The 27,438-nt window shown below is 36.4% G+C and overlaps 1 protein-coding gene across 3 annotated transcripts in view; it reads right to left on the minus strand.

Moving 5' to 3' along the window:
• Positions 1 to 5,240: 5,240 nt before the first annotated feature.
• The window catches only part of adgb (androglobin), a 48,098-nt gene continuing 25,900 nt past the window's right edge, over positions 5,241 to 27,438 (minus strand). The window contains exons 14-35 of one of the 3 annotated variants that reach the window (XM_051875668.1): positions 24,163 to 24,340; positions 23,961 to 24,024; positions 23,249 to 23,362; positions 22,919 to 23,027; positions 22,695 to 22,827; positions 20,919 to 21,033; positions 20,479 to 20,622; positions 19,165 to 19,306; positions 18,933 to 19,055; positions 17,350 to 17,443; positions 16,928 to 17,059; positions 16,626 to 16,779; positions 16,287 to 16,474; positions 15,958 to 16,124; positions 11,858 to 11,976; positions 11,482 to 11,593; positions 7,586 to 7,743; positions 6,717 to 6,872; positions 6,549 to 6,627; positions 6,350 to 6,431; positions 5,672 to 5,855; positions 5,241 to 5,530 (exon numbers count right to left, since the gene is read on the minus strand). In XM_051875668.1, the coding sequence (XP_051731628.1) occupies positions 5,348 to 5,530; positions 5,672 to 5,855; positions 6,350 to 6,431; positions 6,549 to 6,627; positions 6,717 to 6,872; positions 7,586 to 7,743; positions 11,482 to 11,593; positions 11,858 to 11,976; positions 15,958 to 16,124; positions 16,287 to 16,474; positions 16,626 to 16,779; positions 16,928 to 17,059; positions 17,350 to 17,443; positions 18,933 to 19,055; positions 19,165 to 19,306; positions 20,479 to 20,622; positions 20,919 to 21,033; positions 22,695 to 22,827; positions 22,919 to 23,027; positions 23,249 to 23,362; positions 23,961 to 24,024; positions 24,163 to 24,340 (2,930 nt within the window). In that variant the 3' untranslated portion in view covers positions 5,241 to 5,347. Of the gene's footprint in view, positions 5,531 to 5,671; positions 5,856 to 6,349; positions 6,432 to 6,548; positions 6,628 to 6,716; positions 6,873 to 7,585; positions 7,744 to 11,481; positions 11,594 to 11,857; positions 11,977 to 15,957; positions 16,125 to 16,286; positions 16,475 to 16,625; positions 16,780 to 16,927; positions 17,060 to 17,349; positions 17,444 to 18,932; positions 19,056 to 19,164; positions 19,307 to 20,478; positions 20,623 to 20,918; positions 21,034 to 22,694; positions 22,828 to 22,918; positions 23,028 to 23,248; positions 23,363 to 23,960; positions 24,025 to 24,162; positions 24,347 to 27,438 lie in introns of those variants that run through there. The other 2 variants (XM_051875667.1, XM_051875669.1) reach the window with 2 other exon arrangements.

Consider the following 27,438-nt stretch of genomic DNA (forward strand, 5'->3'; position numbering starts at 1 on the left):
CATACAGTATAGAAAGTTTCGACTCTGAAATCAGTATCCGAGTCTTCACTTTTTCAAACATAACTCTAAAAACTCCCACAATATCTCAAGCACAAAATTGATGGAGAAAAAAATGATTGCCAAAGGTTAAATGGCATGTCTTGTGTGTTGTCAGGGTTTAAAATAATACTATTACAGTTTCTGCTTACAGCATAAAGGTAGCCAGCGAGACCTCTGTTCTCTCAGCTCTCCTCATTCATGGCCAAGTCAGAAAACTATTTCAGGGCTTCCTGTCAATAGCATCTCAGCACAATAAAGATGGCAAATGGCAGTGTATAAGGGCATTCTCTAACACCTACACAAATCATTGCCATCAACCAGACTGATCAAACACCTCCCTGGTTTTAGAAAACTTTAAATGACAGCCGTCAATCATTCAGTCTGATGGGAAAGACAACCTCTCCCCTCTCTTTCCATTTCTTATGTTTCTGTGGTTAAGGTGCACTTATGGTTAGCCTAATATTATCTGACTATCCCTCTGAGCTAGTAAGATGCTTCAACTAGGGGTGATAAGACATGTAAGATAGCTGACATTAAGATTAGTTAAGGTGAATCTGTGAATCACAGTGAACAGCAGGAGTCACTAACTGCAAAATATTTTGGACTGTAGCATCTAATTGGTCCGAGTAGACTTTTCGGACCATTAAATGTAAGAATAAAGCTTTGTTTTTACTCCAATTAATGCGTTTTCCATCACTGTTTGACATTTTGATTATCCCTTCAAATACTAAAATGAAACAACGCGATAAAAAGTTGCTGTGACTGGGTGGATATATTGAGGCAAATGCTGTTAAGTTTAAAATTGGTTGTTTTCTGCTATAAAAAAAAAAAAAAAAACCCTTTTCCCCTCAAATGTCAAAACGAAATAGCGTAACTTTTTTCCCAAACCATTTCAGCGGAAATGCCGCTAAACTGCAGCTAATTTCATTGGTTAAGGTTAGGGTGATTTATCATTTGAGAAGCTGTTTTGAGAGTTTGATTTATTATTTTGTCAATTTAAGAATCTGATTTTTCATTTTAAAAAACTTCCATAGTAAAGGTTAGGGCTAGGGATTAGTGTTTGGTATACTAGCAATCAGCAATGTGATTGACACGACCAATTAAATCTTTAGAATTGGCTGCAGGGCGGAGTTTCCGCTGAACTGGTTTGAGAGCCTGAATATTTAATGAGGCAAATACTGTTTGGTTTATGATTGGTTGTTTGTGGCTAAACAACTGGCCATTCAGTTCTAACCCCACATTGATTCTTATCTGTATATCTTTATCATAATGCGGTTCTACCCTGCTTCGGAATCGGAACATGGTTTCATATCCCAGGATTTAAATGGAAAACACCCTTTCAAAATTACAACAGCGAAATGCTGCTTTGGGCTATTACTAATGCAGTTATGAAACCTTCTCAATTAAGAGCCGTCATTCAGAGTGTGTTATCAGAGTCTGTACAGAAAGTCCTATCATAACACATCATGTGCCCAGATGATGCACGATTCCAGATGGGGTTTCTGTCTTATTGCTGTCAGCATACAATCATTTTCTCATTACATAAACAGCAGGGATTTATCTCATAAACTAATATTGGTGTAGGTTCACCTGAATATTTAGGTGTCATATTACTGCTTGGGGGGTCTGTGCACCACACACATAAATATTACTGGTGTAAATTATTAGGGCTTAGTAGCAATTATCCTTAAGTAGTAGGTTATTATTTGATTTCATCATTGTCTAAATTGAAGAAATTTTTGGTTTGTTTTTTTTAAACTCTGTCTTTGTCTATCTCTCGGGATTAAAAAAGGTATGAAACGAAATTTGAAAAAAAAAAAAAAAAAGGTAGGGTGGGACTTGATTTTGTTGGGAATTGATTGGAACTTTGTGAGATGTCGTTGCATGAGGGTGGGGAAGCTTTAAGATTATAAGGGCACACAAATTAAAAACAAAAATAAAAGTTCACGGATAAATCATTTATAACAAATACTGCAATATTCCATAAAAACAAAGAATTGTCGATTTTGATTTCATGATTTAAAGCCATACTTAACTTACCTTCACTAAACCCAACGTGACACACAAACCAATAAAATGTCAGTCACTGTTGCCCTTGTTCAGTTCATTTGATAGTGTGAGAAGACAAAGACATGGGGGGAAAAAACATCATGGTGGTACGACACTACAATTAATATTTGAGTCCTCTGTCTAATCTCCACAGAGCCATCAGCCTGAATAGGCCACGTCTGGCTAATAATGATTCTTTTATTGTGGTGTGTGGCACTCAGGGACTAGAATTAAATCTTGTGCATTTGCCCAAGTACTTCATCGTACCTTATAATCAGCTGACTGGACTGTGATACAAGAAAAAAAAAAGTAATTTTTTGTGACTGCATGTGTAAATTCTGGCTGTGGCTTAGTGGATTAGCTTCCTTGTATGATTTCTGGGGATGCGAGGGTTGGTATAGCTGGAAGAGAACAGATTGCAGACTGAGGAGAGCAGGGGACACACACAAACACACACATCTCCCTGACCCTACATTACTTCAGATGTTTTGCTTTACAGACAGAGAGAAAAACACCCCAACTCATATTTGTGTGTCTGTGTTTGTTTTAGGGATGAGAAAACAACAGAACAGAGAGAGAGAAAAGGGACAGAGAGAAAGATTTAACCTCAATTATCCTTATGAGCAGAGACATCTTACGAGTGGCTGTGAGTAATGCTCAAACATCAACTGGATTGGAATAATATCTCCTGGAGCAGACCTCCAAAAACCCCTACAAAAACAGAAAATACAAAGGACTGCAATCCTACCAACAACTAAGGGCACTCACTCTTTCTGATTCAGAATGTCTTCAACATGAAGTGGAAACTAATGCATTAATGGCATGAATTTATACATGTTGATAAAGAAAAAAACAGTCCTTCATCAAATTAAGGACCCCATAAAATCAAAATTGAAGTTTTGCCATGTTTTGTATATGCTTTCTGTTCCTGGAAAATGGTCCAAAAATATTGATGACTCATCCTGCAATATGCAGTTTTGTCAAATCAAATGTTCTTTACATTGAGAATGTTCCCTAATACCACATGAAACTGACTAGCAAGTAACAAATGGTGGTTCGTGGCTGTGACATAACTAAAGCCTATTAGCTATTTAAAAAAGGGATTCTCAATATGCCCTGCTCTAATAGAAAATGTTAACACAGGAAGAGAAATGTGCTCATCAAGTCATTTCATGGAGTCCTTAACACACATCTTAAACCACAGAAACATAAACTGCATCCCAATTCAGAGGCTGCATCCTTCGAAGGCCGCATTCGAAGGCTGATTGCGTCACAGTGGCGCAACTAAGAGTGTCCCAATTCGAAGGCTCCTTCAAATGCGGTCTTGAAATGCATCCTTTGTTAAAAATAAAAACTTTAAAGTGGTTGAAATATTGACTTACATCTTACTAAGATGCGATTTTATATATTTTATACTCTTTATTATGTACATAAATGGACCAATGTGAACATATTTAGACAAGTTGTAAACCCTGTTTTGTTTTCAGACAGTTGAATATAACTGTAAAAGTTGCTTGGCGACACAAGCAAACCTTCATAAGGTAGACTGTCCTATTTAACAATGCTAGGTCTGACTTTCGCAGACTTCGAAGGCATGGCCTTTGAAGTCAGCATCCTTCTAAGGATGAAGCCTCTGAATTGGGAGACAGCTATACTATTAAAGCTGCAAGCAGTGATGAAAGAGCCCTCGCACCCGGGGCCACCACCACCCGGTGGCCTTAGGAAAACAGTGAATAGTGGGTGACATGCATGATGCCTGTGCAAAGTTTCATGAGTTTTCGAGCATGTTTAGGCCCTAAATATGCGATTCATTTCGAAGAAGAAGAATAATTGACTGAGCAATTACAATAGGGCCCTCACACCATCGGTGCTCGGGCCCTAAAAATAACCTTCTGGGAACCAAAAACTAACATTCTGGAAATGTTATAATAACATTATAAGAACATTAGATTAACATTAGAATAACGTTATACAAACCAAAAACTAACGTTCTGGGAACGTTGGATTAATGTTAGAATAACGTTCTGGGAACATTCGATTAATGTTAGAATAACGTTGTACAAACCAAAAACTAATGTTCTGGGAACGTTAGAATAACGTTATGAGAACGTTAGATTAACTTTAGAAATAACGTTATACAAGCCAAAAACGAACGTTTTGGGAACGTTAGAAGAATGTTCTGGGAACCAAAAACTAACATTCTGGGAATGTTAAATTAACGTTCTGGGAACGTTAGATTAATGTTAGAATAACGTTCTGGGAACGTTAGATTAATGTTAGAATAACGTTATACAAATCAAAAACTAACGTTCTGGGAACGTTAGAATAACGTTATGAGAACGTTAGATTAACTTTAGAATAACGTTATACAAACCAAAAACTATCGTTCTGGGAACATTAGATTAACGTTACGAGAACGTTAGATTAACTTTAGAAATATTGTTATACAAACCAAAAACGAATGTTCTGGGAATGCTAGATTAACGTTAGAATAACGTTATGAGAACATTAGATTAACTTTAGAATAACATTATACAAACCAAAAACTAACATTCTGGGAACGTTAGATTAACGTTAGAATAACGTTCTGGGAACGTTAGATTAATGTTAGAATAACGTTATACAAACCAAAAACTAACGTTCTGGGAATGTTAGATGAAATGGATGTCATATACAGACTGTACCTAAAAGCAGCTAACCACCAGTAGATGGCCTTGATACTGCGAAGATAGACATTATTATATTGGAGTGACTTCAGATCCTGAAATATCTCAAACACTGGCTATATAGCAATAAAATAAACAGCTTAATACAGTTATCTATTTCTATAATAAAAGTAATTAAATTTTTTGGAGATTCATCAAGTGTTTATTTACAGTATTTATTTTGTTTAATCACATTACAGTGTCGTTTTCATTTAGCAATAAGAACTTTGGAACTATAATATTTCAGAACTACATTTGCCGTGTCTTCTGGGAAGCAAAATCAGCCACTATGAGACAAGCTATCCTTCAGAACTACTCACATCAATCCTGACAGTATCCATTTAAATAAAGAATCACAGAGAAAGATAACCTGACAGTGAGAGGTGATTCTGCATGCTAATCTTACAAACTGGATAGTTCACAAACTTGCTACAAAGAAACCTTTATATTGATATATTTTCAAAAAGAACAGACAATGTAATATTCTTAATAACAAGAAGTGTAATATTAGACTGACTGACTATTTTATTTCTATGAAGTTGTAGTCAGTCATATCACTTCTTTTTGCCCCCACGTCCACTTGACTGGACCACAATAGGGTTTTTCTCTAGCTCAACCTGTTCGACTGTTTCAATAGGTGACTCCTCCATTTTCTTATGTGACTGCCCCTCAAGGGTGCGAGAACGGAATGCCTCACGAGCCTTCAGCATCTTTTGCCGATATGCATCCATCGTGTCCTATAACAAGAACACAAATGCAACTATTTCAGAACCTTTTTTTTTTTTTAAATCACATGACTAGAGTACTATGGTACAGATACATTAAAAACATTTTTTTAGTGTGGTGTAAATCTGCAATTATAGTATCAACACACAAACCTGAAAGCCAATGTAAGTCTCCAGCTGTCGTTTCATCATTTCCTTACGTGCAATTTTTTCCTGTTTGCGCTGTTCCAAAATATTGTCCCAGATCAGACGGAAACTTTGGAACTTCTCAGAGCGTTCCCTCCTCTGCTCCTCCTCCACCTCTTCATTCTTTAGACGAGGCTGCGGCAAAGATTTTCTTTAAACAAAAAGAGTGAATCAATGAGAGAAAGAGAAGAACCTATACACTACTGTTCAAAACTTTGAGGTCAGCGTTTTTTTTCTTTTGAAATAAATGATACTATATTCAGCAATGAAGCAATAAATTAATCCAAAATGACAGTAAAGCTTTTTACATTGTTACAAAAAATCTATTTCAAATACATATCGTTCCTTTGAACTTTGAACTATCAGAATGATTTCTGAAGGATCATGTGACACAAAAGACTGGGGTAATAGCTGCTGAAAAATCAGCTTTGTCATCACAGGAATAAATTACATTTTATAATATTTTATAATATATTCAAATAGAAAACAGTTTTTTGTTAAATTGTAATAGTATTTCACAGTATTACTGTTTTCACTGTATTTTTCATCAAATAAATGCAGCCTTGATAAGCATAAAATTTCCTTAAAAAAAAAAAAAAAAGTTGTACCGACATTTAAACAATAATATAATATAATATAATATACCTTATAAATGGTGTATAATCAATAAAATTGTTGTCAGTGTTTAGTGTGAACTCTCCACTCTGTTGGGACTGAGGTTGTGTGTCTACAAAATCCAAACATTGAAATACACACACATGAACATATTATGCTATGTACTAAACATGCTCATATACAAATGTATTAAACACAATCAATGAGTGTGTGTATCTACGTGTTTAACCTGTCTCAGCTGTGGCAGGTTCTTTACTCTCTGCACGTTCTTGCAGCTCTTTGAGATAGCGCAGTCGGGTCTGATGAGCCTTCAAAACATATCAATCAGTTACACATGCAGAACTGTTTGAGCACACAGAGCTGATTTACTTCGAGTCCCTTTTCAGTTATGTAGTACCTTTGCTGCTCTGCCGGGCTCCGCTGCTTCCCAGGCCAGTTTCATGGCTCTGATCTCCTCCAGACTCTCAGTGTCTTTCTTCACTTCTATACTTTCTGCCTCACTGTAGTCACTCACCACACGCAGGATCCAGTGGGGCTTACTCACATCCAAACTCTGCACACACAAGTTGGTATATATACACTACCATTCAAAAGTTTGAGGTCATTGAGATTTTTTTTTTTTTTATGTTTTTGACAAAAAGTCTTTAACTCAACACAACTCAGCAATTTAATATATTTAATATGTAATTTATTCCTGATGCCAAAGCAGAATTTTCAGCAGCCATTATTCCAGTCTTCAGTCACATGATCCTTCAGAAATCAGTCTAATATGCTGATTTGGTGCGCAAAAAACATTTCTTATTATTATTAGTTGAAAAATAGAAATTTTTGTAACATTATAAATGTATTTACTGTCACTTTCACTCATTTTTATGCATCCTTGCTGAATAAAAGTATTCATTTCTTTAAATAAATAAATAAATAAATAAAACCCAAACTTTTGAACAATAGTGTATGCATATAACTCATCCTATTAAAATGTGCAAATATAAAGTATCTCTCTTTCTTACAAAGATGCACTGTATCAGAGCTTAACCTTAAAGACCTCAAGTGTATAAATTCAAACATGATATATTAACAAGTTTAAAAAAAAAAAAACTTGTGGGAGAGAAATTTGCATTTCTGTGTAGCACACTGAACAATATTCATGAGAGAATCTCTTTCTGCAAGAGAATATGGGGGCGAATTATTTAAATATAAGATGGGACTTGATACTGACATTGAAATATATATGCGCAAGCACAAAAAAAAAAAAAATGTACTGACTTGGTCCATAATGGAGCTTGACTTAGATGCTAGTTTGTCTTTGTCCTTTTCACGTTCCTTGGCCTTGTGGGTTGATTTGGGAGCAGATTTCTGGCCTTCTTTGTTTTGTTGGTCCGTACCCAAGGGCGTGGATGCGCCATCCAAAATATCCCCAAACACTGCCCATGTAAAATAGAGAGATCAAACAGACAAGGTAATACAAAATGACAAAAAACACTGAGGTCTAAAAAAAATGGTTGTTTGTTGATATTTATATAGCTATATGTGCAGAAACAACAATTATGTAAGCCATTTCCAGAACAATCTGTCCAACCCGCTGGCATTTTGAAAATAGTAATTATTCATAAAAACTAGAATGTATTCACACAAAAATAATAATTAAAAAACCTTTACATTATAGTGTTTAATACAAATCATCTTGAGGCTTTTAGAAATGTAAACATAGATGTAAATCCTGCTAGATGGCAGTATTGCTCTATTTAAAAACTGAACTCTAAATCTCTTTTACTTTCTACAGTTATTCTAAGTGTAAGGGTACATCCTACTGGACAGTTTACTTAGGGCACCTACAGTATCCATAAGGACACCATCACAGAACCCTAATTTAATCTGAAGTCATATGGTGCTCTCTGACAGCACAGTGTTACCAACATGTCAGTACTCTCTACTCATGCCAGATCACTACTCTCTGTGTATCCCCACTCACCAAGAGTCATATAATGTCATCACTGAACCAATAAAACAGAGAGCTATTTTGGATGTCTTGAATGTGTATTTTATATATATATATATATATATATGTACAGTATATTTTATTTCGTTTTAATTATAATTAACTAATAATAATTATATATATATAATTATTATTAGTTAATTATAATTAAAACGAAATAAAATATACTGTACATATATATATATATATATATAAAATACACATTCAAGACATCCAAAATAGCTCTCTGTTTTATAAAATAAAATATACTGTACATATTAATACATTAATATGCATTATTATATTATATATAATTAATTATAATAATCTATACATTATAATTTATTTATTCTTTTTAACAAATGTATGTGCATATATATATATATATATATATATATATATATACATACACACAGTCAGACCAAAATGTATTCAGACACCTTGAACATTTCATTCATTAATACAGTTTATTCACTATATTTAAAAAAAAATGGTAATAAATTATGACAAGATCTCAGAGTTAAACTGTGTCAGAAAAAATGAATCTTAATTATGTCAGATAACACTTAAGCAAAACATGGTCAGGTCAAAGTGTCTGAATAATTTTTGGTTCCAGATTTTTATCAATTTTACTGGTAGTCCACTGTATGAAGAATTTTTGGGTATAATATGTCACAGTTTATTTTGCTATCCTCACTTACATAAATGAACTATAGTGTCCTGCACCCACTAGTAAAAATATATCAAAAATATCAAAAAATGTACCAAAGTAATTTTTGGTTTGACTGTGTATATATATATATATATATATATATAAGGTTACAAAGAATAAGTTAATTGTTTACAGGATATGTGAAAACAACAAAATTCTGCACAAATCACAGACACTGAGAGCATTGAAAGCAAGCATGGAAGTCATTCCAGCCGAGAACCTAAAGGGCAGCCATACTGTATGTTTTCCATATGAGGCTGAGTTCAGTGCACTGGGCCTGGTTCCCATGTGCATTTATTGATTGGTGCGCGTGGTAACTGTTCAGGGTGGCTCCTGCTCCACTGAGAGCCACTCAACTGGGTTAATTCAATTCTCTTTCCTCCAGAAATACTTCCCAGGGCACCAGAGGGCAAAAGCCAACTTCATTTGACTTCCCATTGACCCATTTACACAAGCTTATCTGAAAATGAAACGACAGGCACGTGTGGAGTGTGACGCACACGCTTGTGAAAGTACAGTGCACATGCTGATCTACACACACTCATATCACTGATAAAAGCCCAAACAGAGACATTTAACCACCTAGATTCATCTAAATTATGGATGCACAAAAAACAAAACAAACAAGGAATACATTTATTATCAAGAGGCCAGGAGGACAAAAGAATCTTAATGTTATTACTGGAGCCAGGCAATCATGCAAACTAGTTCATTTCCACTACCTCTTCACAATACATGCACATCCAATAGACTAGTGCTCTCTTTTCCTCTCCCTCCATCTCAATTCTTCCAATTTCCATTTCTATGAGCTTCCTGTTTATTCATTTTTCCTCAGTAAAATCAAGGCTGTTTGCAGCCCATCCATGCGCTGACCAACAGCAAATGACCTTATGTCATCCGTCCAAGGGCAAAGCAAAACGCATCTCCCTATTTTCCACGAGCAGATGAATTTAGTAGGCTTCCATTATATTTTTGACGGCCAGCTCTCGTTTAATCAAAGCAGCACAGGTGGGATGAGAGTCAGCCTATTCAGTGCGCTTCAGACTGAATGAGAAAACATGAACAGAGATTTAAATCACACACAGCCAGATGAGTCCAGGACAAGGTAAATATTATGAAGATGAAAACAAGCAGCGAAAAACATTTTCATTAAAAATAAAGAATAAAAACAGGAGTTTGCAAAATAACTTAAAAATCATTAAATGACATTAAATGTGCAGTACAATACTAATCAAAACTCAATAGAATAACAGATAAAATTACTTTTTTCCGACAGTCGATGACAGTTTTTGTAATTTTATTGTATTTTTCATTTAATTCTTCAAGCCTGGCTTCTACTTTTTTTAAAAAACAACAAAAACAAACATTACATAAATCGATGACAGCAGCCTGAAGAATTTAGAATCTTCTTTAGCTGATACAAACAACCTCAAACAACATGTGAGATTCGATGGCATGAACCTTGCAAATGTCAGCGAGCAGTTGTTTTCTGAAATGAGTGGATCCGGTCTGAATCATCAGGGCTGGATCAACCAGAAATGGCATATTTTAGCACATTTCACTGTTAAAAACCACAGTATCCTGTGTTGGTGTGCTTTGGCAAAAGGAAATTGGCTCGAGTTGAATCTTTATGGTAATTTGGTATTATTTGATGCATTTTTATAGTGTCACATTTCTATCATCATCGGCAGATGGTGCAATTTGTTTTGCTGTTATAAATAAACACGAAATAAAAATAGTCATTAAATATATAAAATATATTAAAATACAGTAGTCAACATTTGAAGTGGATCAAAACCTTTCATCAAAGTTGTCAAAGTAAAACCTTCTTCTTAGGACAACTTAGTTCTTAGGACAATTTTGATTAACTTTTTTGATCCACTTCAAATGTTGACTAATGTATATATAATTTAAGATAATTTTATTTCATTTCATCAATTAAGCACGGTATATTTGTCCAACATACTGCATTATTCAGTGGGTAAATGCAGTTACAAGTCTAAAGGCCGTGACAAACCAAGTCGACGTCAAAGAACTAACGGAACAAAAGTCGATTGCTTAATCATTCTTGCTTACCATTTTAATATCAATTATGCTGATTACTTTCTTCATTCCAGGCGGCTCATGTTGTTATGAAATAATTTGTGTATTGGAATGCTCAGGAGGGATGAAGTAAAATTATAAGTTCATCTTAAAATTATAGCCTTCAGTCTATGCCATCTTAGCTTCTTTGCTCACTTTCATTACTTTTGCTTATATTTTTGTGCATTGACGCTAAACTGAACAGCCAATCAGAGTGATCTCTCTCACTGACACCTCAAACTGTTGCCGACGTGTGGAACACACCTCAAAAACTAGCCTGACAGATGCTCACCGTCGACCGAACGTCAGCTTGGTGTGTCAGGCCCTAACAGCCTGGAAAAAACAGCTGTTTAGTAGGGATAGTAGTATCTAGTGTAAGATTGGCCGTACCTCTCATTTCACTGCGCTCTATGTCTCTGAGTTTCTGGATGAAGGAGGAGAGAGATTCATCTAAAGGCCAGCTCTCCTGTAACACCTCTGCCTGTATATAATACTTATGAAACTGTAAGACACACACACACACGCGGAACAGCATAAAAAGTCAGAAAGTAAAAAAGTCAGTGGATAAACAAAATAACATATAAATCAATAAAATAAAATATAAATCAGCCATCCACATGCAAACAGACTGATTTCAATATATAAACACAATCTGAAAAAAAAGTACTTTTTCTTAGAACTTTGCAACTAGAAGTTCAGATGCCACCACACACACACAAACACACACACAAAAGTGACAGCAGAAGCTGTCTGTGGTGACAGGTACCAGTGTGTCTTTAGGGTGCTGGTCACTCCCTTCCTTTCCTCCGCCCCCTCCTGTCACTCTCCCTTCTGCTGTAAGGCTGCCCTGATCCTGCCTCGCCCCCGCCTGGGCCACAGAACCGCCTGCAACCAATACACACACACACACACACACACAGACACAAATGAACACCCTATAAATACACTCTAGAGCTGGCAGAGTCAGGCTGTAGCTAAGTAACTGAGACAGTGACTTTATAAAGTGAATATGTGTTAAGTCAAAATGTGGAGTGGGTGGACGAGAAGTCTTGAAATAAAGGAAAAGAAAGGAGTATAAACTATACCTTAGTTTGTGTGAGTCTATGGGGATATCACAGTCTGTGTGTAACAGACTGCATCTGTGGTTTATTCATGTGTCGAAATATGTGCATATGTGAATGTCCATATATTGTTCTTAATTCAATCTATTTTAAGTCATGTTAAGCTTAAGATAGATTGTTGTTACCTGTTTTTTTTTTTTATAATTAATTATTATTTCTTATACTATGGGGCTGTTGAATGCTAGAATCTGATTAGTTGACCAATGTTCTAAGGTGTGCAATTATTTAACACACGGCTAAAGTAGTTCTAGCAGGTCTTGACCGCACTACAGTTCCAAATCACTTCGCCAAATGATTTCAGTTATTTCAATAGGTCCAACATCCAACAACCGCAAAAGAAACAAAACCCACAATGACACTGACCAAGCAAATAAATATAGTAAACAATAGGGTGAAAACAACAAATTATTGTCACGGTTATTGCCACAAAATACATTTTATTGTGTCCTGAAAGCGCATACTCTCTCACGCGCTCTCTCTCTTTCAAACGTACACACGTACTGTTTCTTACAGACACACACTCGCACAGAAACGTTTGGTCAGCGCTGCTCGTACGAATCAGTAAAATAGTTTAGCAACTTAAGGTACATGACTCATCAGCGAGGTAATAACTGTGCAGTTCTTGAGATAAACTTATAGTTTCGCTATTAGTAGAGACACTGCTGCCGTTAGAGGTGCACAGATCAGGTAGGCCAATTCACATATGCTGCTTATTCTCTCTCTCTCTCTAACTGCGTTAATAACTGTATCAACGGTATTATTCTGCTATCAAGGCTCAAGCCTTCGTTTCTAGTTCTGAAATGACATTTTGGAATTAGCAATGGAGGCTTGGGATGAGATGTGTAAGAAATTAGTCCCACACACAAGAGTGTTTTAAGGACAAAAACCTGACAAATATCTTGAAATACAACATCAAAACATTGTCTTGAGGTGTGGTAACCGCAGTATAAGTGGAATAATTGACTCCGGGCCATTGAATTCTTAGAAAATAATGCACACTCGATGTGTAACGACCACATTTGTAATGTTTCATGTCGTGGCATTACCACCTCGGGTGTGCATTATTTTCTAAGAATTCAACGGCCCGTCGTCAATTATTCCTTACTAATACAGTGGGTACGGAAAGTATTCAGACCCCCTTAAATTTTTCACTCTTTGTTATATTGCAGCCATTTGCTAAAATCATTTAAGTTCATTTTTTTTTTCCTCATTAATGTACACACAGCACCCCATATTGACAGAAAAACACAGAATTGTTGACATTTTTGCAGATTTATTAAAAAAGAAAAACTGAAATATCACATGGTCCTAAGTATTCAGACCCTTTGCTGTGACACTCATATATTTAACTCAGGTGCTGTCCATTTCTTCTGATCATCCTTGAGATGGTTCTACACCTTCATTTGAGTCCAGCTGTGTTTGATTATACTGATTGGACTTGATTAGGAAAGCCACACACCTGTCTATATAAGACCTTACAGCTCACAGTGCATGTCAGAGCAAATGAGAATCATGAGGTCAAAGGAACTGCCTGAAGAGCTCAGAGACAGAATTGTGGCAAGGCACAGATCTGGCCAAGGTTACAAAAAAATTTCTGCTGCACTTAAGGTTCCTAAGAGCACAGTGGCCTCCATAATCCTTAAATGGAAGACGTTTGGGATGACCAGAACCCTTCCTAGAGCTGGCCGTCCGGCCAAACTGAGCTATCGGGGGAGAAGAGCCTTGGTGAGAGAGGTAAAGAAGAACCCAAAGATCACTGTGGTTGAGCTCCAGAGATGCAGTCGGGAGATAGGAGAAAGTTGTAGAAAGTCAACCATCACTGCAGCCCTCCACCAGTCGGGGCTTTATGGCAGAGTGGCCCGACGGAAGCCTCTCCTCAGTGCAAGACATGTGAAAGCCCACATGGAGGACTCCAAGATGGTGAGAAATAAGATTCTCTGGTCTGATGAGACCAAGATAGAACTTTTTGGCCTTAATTCTAAGCGGTATGTGTGGAGAAAACCAGGCACTGCTCATCACCTGTCCAATACAGTCCCAACAGTGAAGCATGGTGGTGGCAGCATCATGCTGTGGGGGTGTTTTTCAGCTACAGGGACAGGACGACTGGTTGTAATCGAGGGAAAGATGAATGCGGCCAAGTACAGGGATATCCTGGACGAAAACCTTCTCCAGAGTGCTCAGGACCTCAGACTGGGCCGAAGGTTTACCTTCCAACAAGACAATGATCCTAAGCACACAGCTAAAATAACGAAGGAGTGGCTTCACAACAACTCCGTGACTGTTCTTGAATGGCCCAGCCAGAGCCCTGACTTAAACCCAATTGAGCATCTCTGGAGAGACCTAAAAATGGCTGTCCACCAACGTTTACCATCCAACCTGACAGAACTGGAGAGGATCTGCAAGGAGGAATGGCAGAGGATCCCCAAATCCAGGTGTGAAAAACTTGTTGCATCTTTCCCAAAAAGACTCATGGCTGTATTAGATCAAAAGGGTGCTTCTACTAAATACAGAGCAAAGGGTCTGAATACTTAGGACCATGTGATATTTCAGTTTTAAATTTTTAATAAATCTGCAAAAATGTCAACAATTCTGTGTTTTTCTGTCAATATGGGGTTCTGTGTGTACATTAATGAGGAAAAAAAATGAACTTAAATGATTTTAGCAAATGGCTGCAATATAACAAAGAGTGAAAAATTTAAGGGGGTCTGAATACTTTCCGTACCCACTGTATAATAAATGCATTTTTAATCTCTACAATGCAATGACATTCATACATTTTTGTTTAATAAACTGTCCTTTTATTTTTCTGGGACCACTCTGTATACACAAAGTTTGTGGTCAGTATAATTAAAAAAAAAAAATAATAAATAAAAAAATAATACTTTTATTTAGTAACGGCACATTACATTGATCAAAAGTGGCAGTAAAGACACATATTATTATGTTCAAATAATACTTTTTATTCAGCAAAGATGCATCAAATTGATCAAAAATGGCAGTAAAGACATTTATAATGTTACAAAAGACATTTATAATGTTCAAAAAATGCTATTCTTTTGAACTTTCTATTCATTTCAGAGTACTGAAAAATATATATCACAGTTTCCACAAAAATATTAAGCACACCTTTTGCAAACATTGATAATAATAAGAAATGTTACCTAAGCACCAAGTCAGCATATTAGACTTTCAGATAATTCGATTTTTTTAATTTTTTAAAATGATTTTAAATTGTAATTTTATATCACAATATTACTGTTTGTATTGTATTTTTGATCAAATAAATGTAATTTTGGTAAGCATAAGAGACTTTTCAAAAAACGTAAAAACAAAACAACAAAAAAAATCTTACTGAACCCATAGTGCATTTAGTTTGTGTTTGTGTGTGTGTGTGTGTGTGTGTGTGTGTGTGTGTGTGTGTGTGTGTGCGTGTTTTTGTGACATATCAGGACACAAATTTGTATAATGTCATGGGTATGACATAGGTATTACAAGGAGAGGGTGACTTATGTGGACATTACCCCATGTCCCCATTTTTCAAAAGGCTTATAAATCATACAGAATGAGTTTTCGTGAGAAAGTAAAAATGTGCACAGTTTCCTGTGATGGGTAGGTTTAGGGGTAGGGGTAGTGTAGGGCGATAGAAAATACAGTTTGTACAGTATAAAAACCATTACGCCTATGGAATGTCCCCACAATTCACAAAAACAAACGTGTGTGTGTGTGTGTGTGTGTGTGTACAAACCATTGCTGGCTAAGAAGCAGTAGACTGGGATGGTGACATGCCCTTTGCCCTGACTGCTGGCGACCTCTTTCTCATGGTCTAGGATACTGAGTTTAATGTAGACGTCTGATTTTGAGGTCTGAAACTGCACAGTAGCACTGTGATCACTGGAGACTTTTATCACATGTCTGGTAAGAAAAACACACAGTTTAGATCAGTTTTGATGCAACATTACTGTCCATTCTATTTTATTGCAATGCTGTGCAAAGGTAAAACCTAAATGGTAACTTGGAGCTCTGCAACAAAAAATATGAATATAGGCTAATACTACGATTGATGCATGTGCTAACCTGCAGATGATGTTCTTTTGATTAGGAATGTAGTAACCTTTCAACTCTTTCACTGAAAAGATATTGCTCGGTGTTTCTCTGGCCAGCTGTGGTAGAGGTTCTCGGGAGCCAATCAGACGCATTCGCCATTGTCCTCCAATCACAGGCGAGTCTCCAGTATGTGCCTCAGCTACAAATGTATAACCACCCTACAGAGTGTGAAACAGAAGACATAAAATATAAGGAAAAACAAATTATGTATGTAAAAAAAAACAAAAAACAAAAAAACAAAAAAACAAATTATGTATGTAAAAAAAAAAAAAAAAATGGAGAGGAGTTATCTTACTGACAAAGTCAAACCTTGTTTGGCGTATATATGTATGGCTCCACTCTGTTAAAGACTCTGGGGATCTCCTCTAAGGTGTCATTATTGATGACATGCACAATACATACAGGAAAAGGGGAGAAGATCTTAGGAACAAGCAGCATGTTCTTAGGAACATGAAATACCTCCCTGGAAATGAGAATTGACATAAAATGTTTAATCAAAGAAATACACAAGGAAACATTTAGCTCAATGTATGTATTTCCTAATAAAAGTGTTTTTGTTTTAGTAAATAACTGTTTTAAATTGCTTTACATGTAAAATGAGTGTTCCTGACCTGAAGATCAGAATCCAGGAGTTCGCGGCCTCTGGTATGGGCACTGAATAGTCAGTGAACGTTATTCTGTTGTACTCGTCCTCTCTACTGGGGTACAGCTCTGCTATTCCTTCACCATTAGCAACCATGTGTCTACCAGAAATGCACACTTAGTACTGGATAAAGATTCAAGCAGACAAAAACCGACCTATGACACCCAGATTGTCAGAGTCGGCTAGGTTAGGCTACAAGCGCTGGGAGAAGATACCACCCACCCATCCACCGAGCCCAGACACATGCCACATTCACCCCCCCAGGCCAGAGGTCACTCTCTACAGACCCTCCCCGCAACTAAAGCCAGGCGCACAGAAAGTAAACAGCAGATGGTACCACCGAGGGACACAATGGAGGAGAGAAATGCTTCTTTAAATTGAATAATTCACCTCAGTAAAGATACGGCATGTTTCTCCATTTCTGATTCCACAGGAGCCCACATCTCTTGCAGAGTCTTAGCGACGCTCAAATTTTCCTTGGTGCCTAAGAACACACAAACAAACAGGAGCACACCGTACGTAATAAGCACTCATAAAAACCCACAACGTTCACCTTGGGACTGTGAAACTGGATTGAATAACGTGGTTAGATTTGGCCCAGTTTTAGATTAAAAGATGATGCAGAAAAGCCTCTGTGACAGATAAATGAACCCAACAAATCTCAATCCCTCTGCTTCTATAATGCCAGTCATTTTACCAGCCAGGTCTGGCTTTGTTCATTAAAATATTCTTCTCTCCTCTCTCCAGGACACATAAAATGATATTTATTATATCTGCCCATCTCTTGTTAAAGGAGAGCTAGAAGGAAAATTGCCCCTAAAATGAAATTAATTTCATACTGGCAGGTAGGAGACAAACCGTTCTGAGGCTCATTTGTGAATGAAAGTCATAATGACACAAACTCTTTCAGAATGATACAGAGAATGACATTCATTTAGAAATGTGGAAACAAACCAATTTTACATTTAATAACTAAATGTAACACTGCTAAAATTAGTGTGTTCTATCTTCAAGGTCTGTTATTTTATTATTAACAGTATATTCTATTATAATATTTATTAATATTTTGAATTAGCTTTCATTTTTATATTTTCAGTTTTCATTTTCGTTTTAGTTTAAGTTTTAGTAATTTTTTATTTATTTATTTGTATTTTAGTTATTTTAGTACTCAAATTTAAACATTTCAATTAACAAAAACAAAACAATAAAATAATGAATTAACTAAATATTAAGAACCCAAGATAAGAACTGCATCTTTCTTTCCTGCACAACCAGCTCATAATATTAAAAATGTGGATTTTCAAAAATTCATGGTTTAGTGGCAAAGTCTATTGAATAGGGTCCTGGTTCATCTGTGTGTGACTGATGAATCCACACTGTAATTTTCACATAAAATGTTTTTTTTTTTTTTTTTTTTTTATGTAACTAGAGCTTGATGAGCAATAGTAGGATCTTTGGAGACTCAAAGTTCTTTGAGCTTCCCAGATGCTATTGCTTCTTGAAATATACATTTACATTATCTTGCTCAGTGCGATTCTGCTACATCCTTTATGCTTTTTATTCTTCCTCTAACTTTGCCTTCATCCTTTCTGATTCTGATCTTTCTTTCTTTCTCACTTTCTCTCGGCCACTCTCCCTGTCACTCATGCTGTCAGGCTGGGGATGGAGTGATGCTTGGAGGTATGGAGCCAGATGGAGAGAGAGATGGAGAGGTGTGTTATTCTCTCTGCTGTCATACTCGCTTAGAATGACTGGCAGCTTCATTGATAAGTATGAGCTCCAGGGCCTTGCAGCTCTCTCTCTCTCACAAACATAACAACCCACAGAACAGATGTCAGACATAACTGACCACAAGAGAATGGGTATGAATCAGATTGCAAAGACAATTGGCATAAATTCTTGAATCCACTGTCTCTTCTCTTCCTTTTACACCAGGTATCATTAGATGCATTTCAGGTAAAGCTGGACTTTACCTGGTCTTGCTGCAGTAAGGATTTCTCTGACAAGGTATCCCTTCCAACCTGCCTGCAGGACTGTGGCTGCCTGCATTTCCTTGTCTGTGGCCTGCCTGCCGTTCCAGCGCTCTGGAGTGTCATCTATTACAGGGTGAAGAAACTTGTGTACATGAAGCCATGCCATGATAGGTGTAATATGATCAAATCCAAAGAGAGACTCTGTTAGCCCCACATGTCAAAGACAATTCACCTGATCGTGCATCCATGGCTTTATCATTGCTGCCATGTGGCGATGGGTCTCCTGTCAGAGTCTGTACAGCAAACAGCTCCTCAGAGGTCAGTTTCCGCCCCAGAGCAGAGCAGAACATATGATACACAGCCTCGTTGAACACCTGTATGAGACAGTAACAATACATAATAATACAAAACATAAAAAAAATATATATATATAAAAGCAATATACAATCTACTGACCTCTATTTCATCTATTAGTGTGTGTGTGTGTTTGTCAGGGTTCGTACAGATACTGTAAAATGAAATTCCAGGACTTTCAAGGACTTATGAAGCACTACTTTTTTGGTTTTCAAGGACTATAATCAGAGATCTCACTTGTCAAACAAAATCTTTATTTTCTTTCAAAATGTAAAAAAGGTAAATAGATAAATAAAAATAAACTAATAAAACAAGATGATACAAATAAAGTGCAGCACAAGCAATGACTGTGGTAATGTTAACTACGGAAAGGATACTATGACAAAGATATCGCTTTCCTTATTCAAACTGATTTTTTTCTCCCATGAATATATGATTGACTTGAAGAATGAAAGCTGTATCATATATTTGGATATTTATATGAGCAATATCACACTCATAGCCAATCGCGAAATGGCTCTATATCTGTATCAGATCAGCTGCAGCATTGATTTTGTGTGAAAAGATTACACAAAAACTCTAATTTCACATATATTGTCTTTCAATATACCACTTTTCAAGTACCTTTTCATAAATGTGGCTGTTTTCAAGGGTTTTCCAGGATTTAAATTTCAAAAAGTCAAATTCAAGTACTTCAAGCTCTTTAAGCACCTTGTACGAACCCTGGTTTGTCTGCAAATTTAACCAGCCATTTGGCACATTTGTCACTTTTACATTTATTTGAGGGGTTGTGTGTGTCTGAAGTACAGAACAATGCACTAATTTGTTCAGTGAAACAAAACAAAATGTAACTTTAATCATAAAAATTAATAGTTAAAAAATAATTAAAGATTAGGAATGAAAGATGTGGAGAAAAAATGTATTTTAAATTAAACTATAAATACAAAAGTTTAGCCATGACATTTCACGGCTGCTCGCTGGTACAGTGGTGTGAACACTGCTGATGAGTCATAAAGAGCTTAGTTTCAAATTCTGAAAGAACACATATTTTATTAATTAAAATAATGACTGTATGTCGGTGGATGTATTTCATGTTAAGAAAATACAAAACAGTTTTGGTTACACAGTGTTCTGACAGAGAGTACATGGTCCCAGGGACCGTCCCATAGCACCGACCCTGTATATAACCCACCCCTTGTTGCTGTATGCCTACACCATGGGTCTTCTCAAGTTCTTTAGTGGATGATGGTAGTTCCTCTGGATCTGAAAAGCAGCTGATCACTCGACCCAGAGCTCTCACGATCATTACAGCCTGCTCACAGAATCTCAGACTCTCCTAGACAAGGGCAGAAGAGAAATGGAGGCACAAGAACTGACAATTTTATTTTTGCACAAGTCCAAATATATGTGCTGTTACAGGATATCATATAAAGCCAATGACACCCTGAAGTCTGCATACAGAGGATAATAATTCCTCTGTATGCAGACTTCAGGGTGTCATTGGCTTTGGTACTGATATGGTACCACAACAGGTGGTACTGATATGTTGACTAGCGGCAGAACTAATCAACTATTAGACTAGTCGGTGCAACCTCAGAGTGTATATGTGTCTGTGTGGTAATGTGGAATTGCCTTGTCAAGGTGTGGCATAACAGTCTCCTCATCACCAAATACGAAAGGAGACATACTGCAGAGATGTAAGTGGACGGAAAATGAAGCACTTGTGTGCACATGAAGAACATGACGCCTAGAGAGAAGAAACAGTGATGAATAGAAATGTTTAGAGGGGGAAATTTTGTCATTGCACTTACATTGTAAAATTTCAGTTGTTCCAAAGTTAAATCTAATAAACCACTGGATCTTGTTTATTGTATATTTTGATTTCCATATGAAGTATTTTTGTAGTCATCTTTTCACACTTATAGCCAGGAGCACTATTGCAGATGCAATAGGAACCATATATTTAGCATGCGATCATCATATGACGAAGAACAAAGGATATTTGGCTCACTGAGACTGAGCTATCAAAAAAGTTGTCTGTAGCCACTGAACAAGAATCAGTTTTGTTTTCAGGTTTGGATTTGGCAGAACACTCCTAATTTTCAACTGCGAAATAGAAGACTGATTTGCAAGATCATGCACTATACAAGTGATGATGCAGGGATTTTCTGCAAGTACAGCAGATTACAGTCAGCAAAATCAGCTTTGCCAATAAACGCTATTATTACAATTTCAACTGAAGTTGCTCTTGCACCCTTTTTATGCACCCTCATACACCCCCACAGAACTGGGCCGGCTCTGCATTACCCTATTAGCTTTATATAATTTGCAGATGAAAATCTAAAGAGATCAGAACAGTATTAGGTGAAGATAGAGGAAGACTGAGACCGAGAGAGAAAAACAGCATATGAGAAGTACAGAAAGGCTTTAAGTAAAATCTTATTAATCTTAAATATCTTATTTTTCTATTTTTCTGAATGCATGAATGGCAAAATCATGTGCCTACACTTGCCCCTCCCTACACTTGCCTTCGCTTAGTGTGACCTCTGAATGTAGGCTCTCAGCTTTTAGGCCACTATATTGCTAGAAATAGCAGACTGGGTCATATCTCTCTCTTTCGGTATCTTCCTAACCCATCTTCTTATCTCTCTCCTCCGTTCTCCTCTGTCACAGAACTGATATCACGGCTTAGACCACTACTGAAAACACTTCCAACACATCAAATCTTTGACCTTGTGGGGACATATATATGTATATATATATATATATGGAATTTCAATCACCTTGAAAATCTAAAGACCTTAAATAATTTCTTTTTAATTTTAAATCATAAAATTTTTTATTTAAACTTTTCAAAATCCTATTTTTTTCCAGGTATTCACTACGTTGTTGGGGAATGGATGGTAATACCAGAAATCTTTGACCTTTTGGGGATATATATTCCAACAAGGTCAAAGATTTCTGGTATTGCCATCCATTACCCATTTTTTTTTTTTTTTTAAAGAATTTAATATTTTTATTCAGTCAGGATGCATTGATTTGATCAAAAGTGCCAGTAAAGATATTTATAATGTTACAAATAATTATAATGTTGTTTATAATGTTTCTATTTCAAATAAATGCTGTCCTTTTGAAGTTTCTTTTTCTATTCTGTAGACTAGAGTGGAGTTTCCCAACCCTGTTCCTGGAGGCACACCAACACTACACATTTTCCAACTCTTCCTAATCAAACACACCTGATTTAACTCATCAGCTCATTAGTAGAGGCTCTAAGACCAGAAATAGATGGGTCAGATAAGGGAGACTTCCAAAATGTGCACTGTTGGTGAGCCTCCAGGAACAGGGTTGGAAAACACTGAACTAGAGTAATGACTGCTGAAAATTCAGCAATGGTGGTGACACAGTTACCCAGGAGGAAGCGAGAGTAACACAGCTTTACTAGCAGTGGTTTGGATCTGCACCACAGGGAGTTCAGAGGCAATGCTCTTCCACGAGAATGGCTTAGCTGTTAGAGAACCAGGCCTGGTTGATGACTCCTTTTCTAAGCACACAACAGACACACACATTAGATTGGATCCTTGTTGTTGTGAACAGACAAACTGAGTGTGTACAGTATGCCTATGTGTCCTTACTCTCTTCCAAACCCTCTCCCCAGTGTACTAAAGCTGAGAAACCGATGACAATTTCTGTGGGTAACAGGTTATCTGCAAACAGGAAGTGGGTACCTCTTCCATCTGCAGACTGAGACAAGGAAGACAGGAGACAATAGAATACACACACACATTACATAAATTCACACCCACAGTAATTACCAAATATTAAATCAAACCACATGTTCTCATGGGATAAGGTATTAAAAAAAAAGTCCAGCTCACCAGTATTAGAGCACAATGGAGAGAGAAGAGCAGAAACAGCATAGTTATAAAAAAAAAAAAACACCCATTGTGTGTGTGTGTTTGTACCTGTGTGTAAGCAATTCCAGTCGAATCAGGTTGTCTAGCAGGAGCGGCCACAGAGTGGGTGGAGGCCACAGCGTTGGACAGTGCAGCAGCAGACAGTCGAGAGGAGACGGAGTTCTAACAGAGAATTGAGTCACTTTCATGTTCTTTCCTAACACAACACATCCCTCCCACTACAGATACCATAATTATACCATGCGCCATTACAAATGCCACAATAACAGGTTTAGTTCAATCTTGCAATAGGTGTTTTTATGATAATGCATTCTGAATGTCATAGATACAGCCCGCAAAGGGCCCCAGCCCACCCGCAGGGGAAAACAAATTCTAGTCACCATAGCTACGCACTCATTGCTATGAGAAAATTAGGAGTAATAGAGAACTATCCAATAGATTTAGATACATTTTTAACATTTATTTATTAAATAAAATGTTTGTGTTTAAAGTGGCACTTTTTTAAGCAGCATATTAGAATGATTTCTGAAGGATCATGTGACACTGAAGACTGGAAAAACAGCTGCTGAAAATTCAGCTTTGCCATCACAGGAATAAATTGAATATATATTAATAAATATATTTAATTACAAAATGGTTATTTTGAATTGTGATAATATTTCACAATATTACTGTATTTTTAGCGTAAAGTAGTAAAAATATTAATATGAAGGCACACTTAATATAAAGATTACTACAGTATTTTCCTTCAAAACCCTACCTTAAAGTGTGATGTCTTGCATTGATAAGCATATGTGTCTGGCTTGTGGAAAATCAGCAACGTCCTACAAAACACATGATTATTAGCATATTTCAGTCAGCAGCTTAATAGGAATTGAGGAACATGAGGAGTTAATGTGACAAAATAGCAAAGGATTAGCATAATATGGCTTAGACTTCTGCTGGAAATGATTGACCCTTACTGGAAGCATTTAGTGAAGTTGTGCAGGTCCACCCAGGTCTCCAGCAGCAGGGGTTTGTCTGATGCTAATGCATCCTGGGACTGAAGAAATGCAGCACTGGACTCCTTGGCTGTCTGCACTCTCTCCTTATCTTTTCCATCTATCTCTTTGTCAGGGCCTGGAGTTGACTCCACTCCTTCTGTATCTTGGAGATTGAGACAAAAAAAAATGTTATACAACAGTCTATTACAAACTAAGTAAGCAATGAAATGCTGGCAAGAATACACATACACATGACCTTGCCTTTTTCAATGCTGAAACAGTAAGGCTTTATCACACATGATATGCAATAACAAAGGTCTGAAGTGATTTGTAATTTCCTGTGCAGATGTTTGTAATGAGATTCTCTGAATAAATACAGAGAGATACTATGTTAGCATGGCTACTACATCCACACAATAAAAGCTATTTTGTTTGCTTAACTTTTTTTTTTTTTTTTTTACAAATCTTTTCAAACATCTATGGAAATAAATCAAGAGAAATCTGTAAAAAATAACATCTTATTGACAAATCTATATTTAACATTGTACAAGACCTAATAATGGGACTTAGATGTGTACTGTTGAGGAAGCTACTCAAAATTTCAAGGTGCAATGAAATGGAAGTAGTGACAAATTTTTTCCTCAGTATTGTGACATACATCCAAGTTAAACGGACTATCGAAAAGAAAAAGTAAGGGATGGGGACTTGGTTCTATCCATCGGTTGTTGATTGGATAGGCAGATCCGGATGTGAGCTTACCATTAATTTTAAGAAAGGGGTGGATTTATGCTGATATTTTGATTGTCATATGTCACCAGAGATAAGTTAGAGTTATGACCATTTGATTAACCCTCTGGTGCTCCTCGTGTGGCGATCAAAAATGACAGATTTATTTTTATTTCAATGAAATGAATGTATTATATTTTAGTTCGATAATGTTTTTTATTTAATGTTTTGTATTTTTAGGGGATTTTATAGAACTAAATTATATTTATGGAATGGTTATGATCAATTTATTACCTGTTAATCACTTTTTGAGCATAGACCTAAAAATAAAATTTCCAGCTTAAACTGTCATAAATCTTGAATGCTTCGGAACACAGGCTTAAAGTGTTAGTTCACCCAAAAATAAAATTTCTGTCATTAAGTACTCTGGTGCTCACGTGCACAGCTTCGACCAATACTGAGCCGGCGTTCAGACATAAAAATGGAAGCCTGCAGTGCATTCACTACATCAACTGTGTGTGACAACAGTTCAAATTGTTAAATAAAGTCATTATTTTAGTTGTTTTTGCACACCAAAAGTATTCTCGTTGCTTCATAACATGTAGTCACATTGACTATTTTTAACCATGTCTTTAATACCTTTCTGGACCTCAAAATGTGCAATGACGTTGTTGACAATGTGTAGTTCAGAAACCCTCGGATTTCATCAAAAATATCTTAATTTGTGTTCCGAAGATGAATGAAGGTCTTATGGGTTTGGGACGACATGAGGGTGAGTACTTAATGATAGAAATTTCATTTTTGGGTGAACTAACTGTTTAAGTTTGGTCTCTTTTTAAAGAAGACACTTGGCAGATTGTTGCTGAAGTTAAAAAAGTGAAAACAAAAAAAGTTTAGAAGTTTAAGTTTATTATTTTGAAAAATGCATAGAAATACAATTTTAAAATTTTATATGAAATATATATTTTCCAAAACATGTTTTACTTTAAAACTGTGAGAAAACCAAAGCCATAAATCTAAACAAGTTGTGTTCCAAATTTGAGATTTATATATTTTAAAAAGAGCTTTCAGTAAGATTTTATTTGGGCACAGTACCAAATGTTTCCACTAGAAATTTGCTTCCCATTCATTTCCAATGCAGTAATTTTTGACAGTGAACAGTACAAGTGTGAGTATTTTTGTCAGGACCATTTAACATTTTCGAATCATGATTTTTGTGTGTGTGTGTGTGTGTGTGTGTGTGTGTGTGTGTGTGTGTGTGTGTGTGTGTGTGTTCACATAGCAAGTGCCAAAACCGTTACCAAGATATGTACTATTCTGATGAAGTAAAAAAAAAAAAAAAAAAAAATTACCAAACAGCAGTTCAAAATTACATGGTCAAAAAAAGAAGAAAATGGAGGAATCATTCACAATCAATTACAGGCATTTAGAAAATAGATGAATAGGTGAATTTCCATTTCATGATCACAGTAAAGATGTTAAACAGCAATCGAACAACTACTCTAGCCTAAGCTATTTTTCTATCATAGATTGGTTTTCTTGGAAAGATAAACTTTCTAGGCTGACAGGGACTTCTGTGCAGGGAATAAAATGAATCAGCGAATCATTTTTTCAAGTGGTTCATTTGCACTATAGGGGAGTGCATTTCATCACTGTCCCAGCAATAAACCAGTAATAGCATATTAGCATTCAGCTGCTACTTATTAGAAAAGTAGCTTGAAAACGTACAATATTTTTAAAACAGTTGAACTGTTACACTACTGAAAAATTTGGTTAAGTTAGCAGTAACTCTCCAACATTGCAAATGTGAGTCATTAAAAAAAAAAGAAAAAAATGGGGATACCATGATTATCTCAGTGGTACCAATCAGTAGAGCTCATTAAGCCAATCAGTTGTACCATATTGAATTTATAAATGCTCTTTCATTGGTGTCACTCAATTCATTATGGCAATTTAGTGAAATACTGTTATATACTGCAGCTTTAACTCATTACACTCAGTGTGGTGTTCTGCCATATTAAACCATGAGAATATAGATGCCGTAGCAAAGCCATTCACTCCATTTACTTATCCACAGGTGTTACTAAGCAACACACTGGGCTCTCTGGGAAAGCACATAATTGGCCTGTCGTGATGAGGGGCGAGAGCACGATCATGATCACAGAGATAAAGATGATGCCATGCGTCTGTGTGTGTGCATCTGTGTTTGTGCTGATGAAAAGAAGACGGATTGGATGGAGGAAGAGTGGGATAAACGAGAAAGTGCAATTGTGAAAGCAGCCAGCTATCATATCATTACAGCAGCTATTAGCCTCGCTGCTCTGATGGCTAAACAATGACTGGAGGGATATAAGTGAGGCGAATTATCGTCTGCCTTTACAAATTCATTCTTTCACTTCACTTTCATTTCTATTCCACATTGTTACAGAAGCACTCAATTGAAAATGAGTAATGCTTTCCCAATCTTTCAAGTGAAAAAGCTTATAAATGATGGCACGGTTTATGTGAATAAATATATTTCGCTCAAGG

The sequence above is a fragment of the Ctenopharyngodon idella genome, chromosome 20, assembly GCF_019924925.1.
Source record: "Ctenopharyngodon idella isolate HZGC_01 chromosome 20, HZGC01, whole genome shotgun sequence".
In the NCBI taxonomy this organism is placed as follows: Eukaryota; Metazoa; Chordata; class Actinopteri; order Cypriniformes; family Xenocyprididae; genus Ctenopharyngodon; species Ctenopharyngodon idella.